General features: G+C 35.8%; 1 protein-coding gene across 1 annotated transcript; it reads left to right on the top strand.

The window, feature by feature from the left end:
- Nucleotides 1–1,119: 1,119 nt before the first annotated feature.
- On the top strand, nucleotides 1,120–10,507 carry LOC117116165 (nose resistant to fluoxetine protein 6-like). Its single transcript, XM_033260164.1, has 12 exons — nucleotides 1,120–1,826; nucleotides 2,058–2,151; nucleotides 2,263–2,513; nucleotides 4,330–4,500; nucleotides 4,633–4,729; nucleotides 5,562–5,835; nucleotides 7,643–7,722; nucleotides 7,842–7,949; nucleotides 8,168–8,312; nucleotides 8,551–8,737; nucleotides 9,233–9,375; nucleotides 9,767–10,507. The coding sequence occupies exons 1-12, from the start codon at nucleotides 1,817–1,819 to the stop codon at nucleotides 9,881–9,883; spliced, it is 1,677 nt and encodes a 558-aa protein (XP_033116055.1). The 5' UTR covers nucleotides 1,120–1,816; the 3' UTR covers nucleotides 9,884–10,507.
- The last annotated feature ends 316 nt before the right edge of the window (nucleotides 10,508–10,823 follow it).

Raw genomic sequence — 10,823 nt, 5'->3', positions numbered from 1 at the left:
TAATAACAATAACAATAACAATAACAATAACAATAACAATAACAATAACAATAACAATAACAATAACAATAATAATAATAATAATAATAATAATAATAATAATAATAATAATAATAATAATAATAATAATAATAATAATAATAACAACATAATAAGTTTTGGTACACAATGTGTAAGAATATTATGGTTGTGGGATAAAATATTTCGGTGAAATTGCTCTGACCGTCATTAGGAGAATGAGAAAAGATGACCTTTCATTGCTCTGACCGTCATCAGCAGTGGCGCCGAGAGGCCGGGGTAACCGGGCAACTGTCCCGCGGCCCGCGCCCAGCAGGGGCCTGGGATATCTAGGTAAACATAATAAAATAAAATAAATACCGGTAAATAAAAACAAATTTAAAAAGTATACATTCATCCACTTTATCATTAATGTGTTTTCCCCCATAAGAACTGTAAATAAAGCTGACTGTTTAGCGATGAAAGCTCGTAATTAATCGCTTCTAATTCTTTTTCATTAATATTTTATCACTGTAAACCTTGACACTTAGGATATGTTATGAGTCTTTTCAGCTCTACGTTTGAATACTAAGAAGCATAGCTTATATTTTGCATGTTTCTATACTTTATTTTTCATGACCTGGTGAAATTAAGCACTAATCGATTAAATAATTAGTCCTCCAATTTGTTAAACTGCCATAGCTTCCAGAGAAGGGGGAGTTTCACCATCTGCCCCTCGATCCCGCTTGGACCCTAGGCGATCCTAGACCCCCAACCAATTGGTCGGGGCAGCGAAGCTGCCCCGGTGCCCACGGTTGCTCTTGGCGGCCCTGGTCATAAGGAGAATGAGTAAAGATAAAATGTAGCCATTTTCTGATGACGGTCAAAGCAATCTCGTCAACACACAACCAGTGTGTTATCTCAAAAACCACATGGTGTACCGAAATTATTATTTTATTTTTCTTAAGCGACCATTTTACCAAAAGCCCATTTTTTTTCCCATAACTTTTCTTTCTTGACAAAATCTAAAACCAAGGGCCATGAAATTCTAAATAATCAGTTGAGGGCGCTAATCCGCAAAATAAGGTGATTTTAGGTGATTTTTAACTACTTGACCATTACTTTTTGGAGGGCGACTGGGGGGGGGGCGAGTAATTTTTGGAGGGGCGTGCTCCCCCTGCGCACCCCTCTAGATACACCACTGCTTCCTACATCCGTGGTCATAGCTCATTTTTGGAGGGCCGTGTACCCCCACGCCCCCTCTTAGATACGCAACTGCTTCCTACATCCATGATCATAGCTCCTTTTTTTTTTACAAATTGAAGAGGAACTGAACAAAAATATCAAAGAAACGTCACTCACTGCTGAGCCCGACGGTTGTCGGCCGATGTGATTCTATAGAGAACGCAACGCCACGACGCGCGCGCAACGGATAGTTTTTAATTACTATCTGTTCTGACTGCTACCGTCAATCAGCAGACGGCGTTGCGTCGTTTATGGGCTCACGGGGAGCCGAGTTGGATTCGTTGGTACGACGCAGTGAGTGCCCGGCTTCATGGTAACATTGAAAAGAAAACAATTAAGCAGTGATGGAACTAGTGAATAGATAGGCCTAAGTCATTTGTATGAGAGACGGTCTAGACTTTAAATCTGTGTCAATATCGTATAGTAATTAGGCATTATTTGATAAATCACAATTAATACCCCTCCCATGAATACATAAACGGTTTTTTTCCTTAATTTTAACAATCCACAGTCAAAAGCTAGCATAGGGCAGTGTGTTCCACAGTCGTGTTCTGGTACAGAATTGACAGCACTTATGTACCGAAGTGAGTATGGATGACAATAAATTGATGAAATCAGTCAAACAAAAAATGAAATTATTATAGGCCTATGTACATTATTATAGCCTAGAGATAGACCTTTCAACGTGTCAATCAAATCGGATCATCTGACCATTAAAAAAAAAACGTTTAATCTAACTGATTTATTTTCTTCGTTCTTAAGAATACATAATTGATTTTGAAAATTTAGTTTGTTTTTGTTTGATGTTGTTTTAGTTTTGGCAGTCGTTTCCCCTCTACCCAAGGGTGCGTATGTTTATTTCTTTTGTGAGGAGGAGGTGGGATGGGATGTCGATGCCATTGTTACATTGTACGTATCATTTTGTTTGTCCTTTCAAAACTCTGTAGTAGTAAGTAGACACTTCTCTCCGTCATACTCATGTAATTAACAGAAAGTTTGTACACACCTTTAACTCAATAGGTTTCTTTGCTGCTCGTTTCTGTTGTGCGTCGTTATGGCCACCGCCTATGACATCTTCAGCTTGCATAAAGAACAGAAGAGTAAAGAGGATGGTAAAGTTAGGATCCAGTTGGAGGGAGGCGAAGCGACTCCAGAAGAAACCAACGCTTTAAATGATGACAATAAGATTAAGGAAGTGAATGGGGATGAACATGAAGTCGCAGTAGTTGAAGAAAATAAAGAAAAACCAACAGAACGCAAGAAAATGAAAGGTTTGATTAATCATGGAGGTTAACCCCTGGAAAAATAAATGTGCTATTTATAGGCAATATATGTATTTAACCATTAACAATTGTTATTGCTTTAGATTTCATTGGACACGTCACAATAGATTTGTTTGATTTTTTTTTTCTTTTTTAATTGAGTCTTTCATGTTACCGCAATATTGATCGCTCTTAACTAACGATCGTAACCATGGGTAGAAAAACATAAGGCAAAATTGAATACCGATAGTAACCCCTAACATAACGAACATACTGTAACCACTGGGAAAGAAGAAATAACAATCATATATAACCCCTAGGTAAGAAAACATAACGATATTAACCCTTAGGCACAAAGACATAATGATCATAACCCCTAGGCAAACAGACATAACGATCGTAACTCCTTGACAAAAAGACATGATCATAATTATATAACCCCTAGGCAAAGAGACATATAAACCCTGGGCAGAAAGACATAACAATCATAACCCCTAGGCAAAATACACAACCAATCATAACCCGTAGGCAAAAAAGGTATAACGATCATAACCCCCGAAGAAAAAGACATGATCATATATCCCCAGGCAAAGAGACATATAACCTCTAGGCAAAGATATAACGAACATAATCCCAGGCAAAAAGACATAACGATCATAGCCCCTGGGCAGAAAGACATACGGTAACGATCATAACCCCTAGGCAGAAAGACAACGATCATACCTCTTAGGCAAAAAGAAAATAACGATATTAACCCAACGGAAAAATACATAACGATCATAACCCCCTGGGTAGAAAGACATAATGATCATAACCCCTAGACAGAAAGACATAGTGATCATAACCCCTGGACAAAAGACATGATCATATTTAACCCTTAGGCAAAGAGACTTACAACCCCTAGGCAAAAAGACATAACGATCATATATCGTTGGGCAAAAATGCATAACGATCATAACCCCTAGGCAAAAAGACATAACGATCATATATCGTTGGGCAGAAAGACATAACGATCATAATCCCTAGGCAAAAAGACATAACGATCATATATCGTTGGGTAGAAAGACATAACGATCATAATCCCTAGGGCAAAAAGACATAACGATCATATATCGTTGGGCAGAAAGACATAAAGATCATAATCCCTAGGAAAAAAGACATAACGATCATATATTGTTGGGCAGAAAGACATAACGATCATAATCCCTAGGGCAAAAAGACATAACGATCATATATCGCTGGGCAGAAGGACATAACGATCATAATCCCTAGGAAAAAAGACATAACGATCATAATCCAAGGGCAAAAGGGCAAAAATACATAACGACTATAACCACTAGGCAAAAAGACATAACGATCGTAACTCCCGGGAAAAAAGACATGACGATCATATATAACGCTAGGAAAAAATACATAACGATCATACCCCTGGTCAAAAAGACATAACGATCATATATAAGATAGTATAATACATACGATGGCGTGCATTTCGATACTTGGAGTATGTATTATACTATCTTAGATTAATCAGTGGACCTTTCGGATGATGTAGAATCCCTAGCAAAATGCATAACGATCATAACTCTACACAAAAAGACATAACGATCATAAACCCTGAGCAAGAAAACATATCAATCATATAACCCATAGGCAAAAGGCATAACAATCATAATTATGTAACCCCTAGGCAAAAAGACATAACGAACATGACCACTCAGACATGTATTAGCATGAATTGTATCTGTTATTTCTATTGCCAAAACTTCTTATGTAACAAACATTATGAGGAAAACGTATTTATTATTTATCGTGTATTTGGTTGTAGGCATAGACATTGGAGATCTCGTGCGTGCATTTTCACTCGTGCATAACGCGTCGAAGATTTTTAACACAAAAATCCGACCGGGCTCATTCCCCGCCCTTAATGGTATCCGTGTGCTTAGTATGTTTTGGATTATTTTGGGGCATACTATTCAGTTTACGGGTTACAGAATCGGTAAGTGCAATATTAAATACTTTTGAAAACAATCATAGTAAATATGCTTAGAGTGTAACCTAGGTTTTTGAAAATATTAATTTTTTAACTCTCATTTTTGGCCTAAATTATAAAGGTTACTTTACTGTTTAGATAATGTCGGTTACGTATTGACCACCATATTACCGAAGTTCTACTTTGTGACGGTATGGAACGCCACGTATGCCGTCGACACGTTCTTTCTCCTCAGGTATGGTAACACTATAGTCAATTCCTATGTGTTTTGTCTTGTTTTGCTATTTCCTGGATGTTGAATAACAAAAATCAGGACGGTCCCCAAATATTACAAAATTAAAACAAATGGGGGATAAAAATATTACATTACATTTACATTGTGAGTCTTACAGTGCCATTTCCCGCACATCTAGAAGTGCCATAAGCATAAACATTTTGTACCGCAGCCCTAATTATAGTGGGGCTGAGGTTGTATCGACCCCTTATCTGTAAAATTGACTTTTTGACACCCTTCTATTTCAATTTCTGGTTCCGCTACTGTGTACATTGTACATTCGTGGCTCGAATAATCTTTTTTCTATTATCTTATTGGTGGAAAATCTACCATGAGTTGCTGTAAATTTTACGAAATTAAAAGTAAATGGGGGATAACAGAAAATTACATTAAAATTTTGAATCTGACAGTGCCATTTCCTGCCATCTAGAAATGCCATACATAACACTTTCGTACCTCAGCCCCAACCATAGTATGGCTGAGATTGTTTTGTTTTATTTCGAATTCAAGGACTCATAACTGTTTAATGTTGTACTTTTGTGGCGAATTATCTTCTATCTATAATATTATTGTTGGAGTATCGACAATGAGTAATCATTAGATATTAGGGTCCGTGGAGACGTTTGGCATGTCCTGAGGGCCGGGGTCCGCGAATGCAAAAAGGTTAGAACCACAAATCTAGACGTTACTATTTAGCACTGGAATTGCATGTGCCCTTTGTACAAGCGATTTCTTTTAGATGTTTAGGGGTTATTATATGTTTTGTAACGATACCATTTTACCTCCATTTCAGTGGTCTTCTATTATGCTATCTCACACTGAAAACGTTGAAAAAATGCAATGGCAAACTGAACTGGGGCCTGTTTTATTTCCACCGTTGGTGGCGTATTACTCCTGTTTACATTATGGCTTTGGCCATTTGGTCGTCTTTATTAATCCATCTGGCCGATGGACCATCTGCAAATGCAACGTTCAACGGTGCTAGGCAACTATGTAGGGACAACTGGTGGGCGAATCTGCTGTATATTAATAATCTATACCCTTTTCCTGGAAATGTAGCTAAAATGGTAAGACTATCATGACTCTGCGCAATAATACAAAATACAGTATGCGTTGTTTCTTTCCAATCTCACATCCCAAAGCAATTTGATAATAATAAACCAATTCGTAGTTAGCCGCTCATGCTCTTCAGAACTACGTTAACACTCTTTTTTTCTCTTTCGTGATGAAACCATCACCTTTATTTCATATAAACTTTTCACATACATTAAACAAAATATAGGCCTACAGATATACAATGTGTTAATTCGAAATACAAAATTACGGCTTTTGTTATTTTTAACAAAAAACATAAATAATACCAACAGACTCCGTCATGGAAACATATCTTTACCTGAGGTCCCTATCTCTTTCCCTTTTGTGTAGATTTTACCCACCTCAATTACTTTCTATTTTATTGTTCTATTTTTTATTGTTTTTTTTTCTATAAACTATTATTTACTCCTTTTGAACCAAAGGTCCTTTATATCATTTCATTCATTAGGCCCAATACAATGATCATCTGAAGCTTTCATTAATGAAAAAATAAGCCTTGATAGACAAATCATCCATATAAAACTCGATTGTTATTATTTTATATTTTTTTTTTGTATATTTTTATATTTTATTGCTATTATAACTCACTGAAAGTTTTAATTCTTATGTAAGTTATGCGCTGACATTGGTGACGATAAGCAATGTAAAAGCTTAACATTAATTTATAAGATCGTAAGGCTCTGTCCAATTTATTACGTTAACAATCTTTACAAAATCGAAAGTACTAAGGCCAATAAACAAAATTTTAAATCCAACTACAGTAAATGTCAATTAGGCCTACTAAAAGATTGCAAACTAGAGAGCACTCGGTGAGTGCATACCTCCGCCCACATAATTCTCCTCAGTATAAATTTCCTCCGCCTATTGTCCCCATAAAAAAAAAACTGAAAAAAAACAAAACAAGTAAACTCCTTCGGATTTGGACCCGGGGCTCGTAGTGTGGAAAACACTCTTCTAGCCACTAAATTAAACTGTTTTCGCATAATTATTTGTTTACACTTTACCGGCACACACACACACACACACACACACACGCACGCATCACACACACACACCACACACGTCTATACGGCAAACAGTTATACTAGTTTTTCGATCATTGTGTCCTTGACCTTTGACCCTAACCCTTTAAAATTTAGTCACTTCCAGATCTTTGGTAAAGAAACATTGTGGCCAAGTTTGACACATTTCTGATAAAAACTGTTCCAAAAAATTGTTTTTTTGTTGATTGTGACCTTGACATTTAACCCTTACCATTCAAATACTTTGAGATCTTTGGTCATGGAACATTGTGACCAAGTTTGACAAGTTTGTGAATAAAACTATGAGCTGTGGACAAATAAATAAAACAATTTTTCGTTGATTTTGACCTTGGCCTTTGACCCTGACCCTTCAAAATTTAATCAGCTCTAGATCTTAGATAAACGAACATTGTAGCCAAGTTTAATGAATTTCTGATAAAAACTCTGGGCTGTAGGCTGTTCACAACAAATATGCCGACAGACAAATAAATATAAATAAACAGGCAAAAACATAACCTCCTGCCAACTTCGTTAGCGGAGGTAACTACATGGGTGACTACGGATGATACGCAACTATATTAATCAGGTTAAACTTCTTGGTAAAATCATGTATCAGTTAATTTATTTTGTTAATTATTTTTGATCATATAAATTTGCTTTTTTTTAAGACTAAACTTTAATATATTATCAACTTTATTTCTTCCCATTTTGTTCACTTCACCCATTCACCCTGTGTTTGGTTAATATCATCCAACAGTGCATGGGATGGTCTTGGTATCTGGCAGTTGATATGCAGTTCTTCATCATCACTCCGCCCCTTCTGATTCTATTGTTTAAGTAAGTTTAATATGCCTAGCAAGTACAATTTAGCACACAGCATTCACATATCGTATTGTTGAATCCCGTATTATTCTAAAAACTTTAATGATTTAAAAAGGCCTATGTTCTATTTACAGACGACCCAGATTAGGAATCGCAGCGACTGCGGTTGTATGCGTTGTCTCGTTCATAACTACTGCGTCGTTAACGGGCTATTGGGGACTGAAGGCTGGCTTGAATTCTGGGTAAGATTCATTTAGGCCTAATTTATATTTGCGATAAGTAATATTTTTTCGAATAATTTATCAACCACGTTTAATGTTAATAAAGTGTTAATACAGAACTGATCATACTATTCGATGCGAATCAATTCATTTAAATATATCAAGAAAAATAATTAAATATTTTGAACAATTTATTATAGAAAAAAAAATAAACTATTCTATTTTCTGTGAAAATAAAGGTTTTACAATAACCGAAGCTTAGAGAATACAGGAGCTGATAGGATCTATGCAAAGCCCTACACCCGGATCTCAACTTACCTCGTCGGCATTTTAACAGGATATGTCATGTTTGCATACGAAAGCCGTAGGCCTAAAATCCCAAAGGTTATAACATTTATGTTTAATCAATTTTTATTTATACATATATAAACCTATTTATATATCTATATATTTATGCTGATATACGCTAAGCTCTATATAAATTGATGTAAAATATATATTCCTGTATGGCTTGTATGATATATAATTCATATCATTCACACACACACACACACACACACACACACACACATATATATATATAATCATTCATTAACTGTACTTTGTTCACCGTCGTTTACAGTGGGGATTGGCTGTAGGGTGGAGTGTTTCCACCATTCTGGCAATGATAGTTATATTTGGTGTCTGGAAAACAAGCAGCGGGAAGGAGCTAAGCCAGGGTGCGGCCATCATGTACCACACGTTCAGTCGATTCTCGTTTGCTCTGGCCGTAGCTTGGGTCGTACTTGTTTGCGTTTTCGATTACGGAGGTAATATTAATTTCTTTTTTTAATTCAACAAATTATAAACATTTCCCTATATCTATGGAATCTCCATCTTATAATTTCTAGTATGAAACCTATGACAGGAGGAGAGGGAATAGTGACATAGAATAGGATACTGCTTAAATGATAGAAATTTTAACAAGGGTACGAATGCAATATTTTAATTGAAGAAAGCTTAATTACAATTGAATCAACGTTATCATTTACTGTATTTACAAAGCTTAGCTTATTAAGACGAAATGTCCAGCAAAATACAAATGTGTATAAATATATGTTACAATACATAGTGTAGAAATAAAGTTTACAACGATGACGATAACTGATTGAAAGAAGATGGTGGTGGTGGTGGTGGTGGTGATACGACGATAGTAACAGTAATTGTGGGTATCATGCGACGCCTATACTTATTATAGTATAAATCCTTTCTGAAATAGCATAGTTTGTTATAGATTATTATTTGTATGTTTTTTTTTTTTTTAGGGCCCGTCAACACGTTCTTGTCCTGGGGTATTTGGGCGCCACTTGCTCGCCTCACATTCTGTGCATACCTGCTCCACCCAGTGTTGCTATTTTTGTACATCTTTCCAAGTAAAGTCCTCTTTCACTATTGGGGTTTCCAAACGGTAATTTTTTTTTCTTTTATGTACTGATTCATTCTGATATTAATGTATTAATAATTAATTTAGTTTTTGTAACACAATGAAATATATCCCAAAAAATATCGACGGTAACTATAGCAGATTAAAATAACTCTAACGCCTAACTGACCCGTGCACTATCATATACGCCCTTAATTGTGGCTAAACAACCTGGTGGAAGAATGCTACATTACTAAGTTTTAAGCCCCCAGGACTGTTCTAAACCTTAATTCTCACTATAATAAACTAAATTCCGCATTTTGGACTATGGACGTAACTGTTGTACACTGGCCTAATAAATATCCACATGCACCCAGTATTTATGTACAACCTGTAGGCCTATATTTTTTAATATGTTCGTTCGTTCACTTTTCAGTTTTATACTTTCATCGCAACAATAGTGCTGTCTTATGCCGCTGCATTTGTGTTGTCAATAGTTGTAGAAGCACCAACAATGGGCCTGGAGAAAATGTTTTTTTCGCAAAAAAACTAAGTGACGCAAAAGTAGTTAGCATATGTATTTTGAACCTTACATGATTAGGATAGCTTTATGGTTTAGTATGAATGAGGTTAGGTATAATTGAATACTCAGGTTAGATGTGTTTATTATCTCATTATATACAAATGAGGCTGTATTGTATACCGTATGTTGTAAAGTACGCCCGGAAGTTAGGGTTGAGGGCCAATTGACCTCATTGATCTTGTGTGTACTGTAGTCGAAGCTGTTTAAATGTTTAGTCATTAAGTTTTCACTATAAGGGATCAGAATGTAGTAACACAATTTTAAAAGTTGTACACGTTCGTTGGATAGGTTAATTATTTGGAGTACGCATGCACTCAAATAGTTTTAAAATAATTGATAACATTATAGAACTTCCATGGTATGCAACACACTGTGTTGATTCATAGCCATGGATATAGTTTTGATACTTGAACGTCAATTGTGGGTGGTTTTCCTCACAAACGAACTACAGTAGTCTGAATGAAAAACAATGTCTTTTAGTTAACCTTTTCGAAAGACCTACTCATAATTATTTTAAAATTATATAGTTATAGTGTAAAATATAGACCCTAATCATGTGACGGTAATTTTATTAAATTATGTTAGTGATGGAAACCTATTTTCTCAATTGTTCTATATTTAGGCACTACCCTCAACAAACAACAAAATCAATTAATTTATACATCAAGCAGTCCATTGATCGATCAACAACCGTCATCGACAATCGTATTACCAGAAGCACGTAAGTGCTACAAATTAACCTTTCCCGTTTCCCACGATCAACAATTTAGCACCATTTAAACCAAGAAAATGGGGGAAATTGAAAAGAAGGCTTCAGCCGCTACAGGTGAATCGGAAGTTGACCTTTCGAGCCGTCAATTCAGATACCGAAGCGGGAAATTGAAAAACGCTAACGAAATAATTCCAGAAT

This window comes from Anneissia japonica, unplaced genomic scaffold (assembly GCF_011630105.1).
Source record: "Anneissia japonica isolate Jap-2015-1 unplaced genomic scaffold, ASM1163010v1 scaffold287861_len940595_cov192, whole genome shotgun sequence".
NCBI lineage: Eukaryota > Metazoa > Echinodermata > Crinoidea > Comatulida > Comatulidae > Anneissia > Anneissia japonica.
This window is presented reverse-complemented; position numbering and strand designations above follow the sequence as displayed.

Coding starts and splice junctions, on each gene's coding strand:
- LOC117116165 (XM_033260164.1), top strand. Junction 4,730..5,561: donor GACACGTTCTTTCTCCTCAG/GTATGGTAACAC, acceptor CCTCCATTTCAG/TGGTCTTCTATTATGCTATC. Junction 8,313..8,550: donor GTAGGCCTAAAATCCCAAAG/GTTATAACATTT, acceptor CGTCGTTTACAG/TGGGGATTGGCTGTAGGGTG.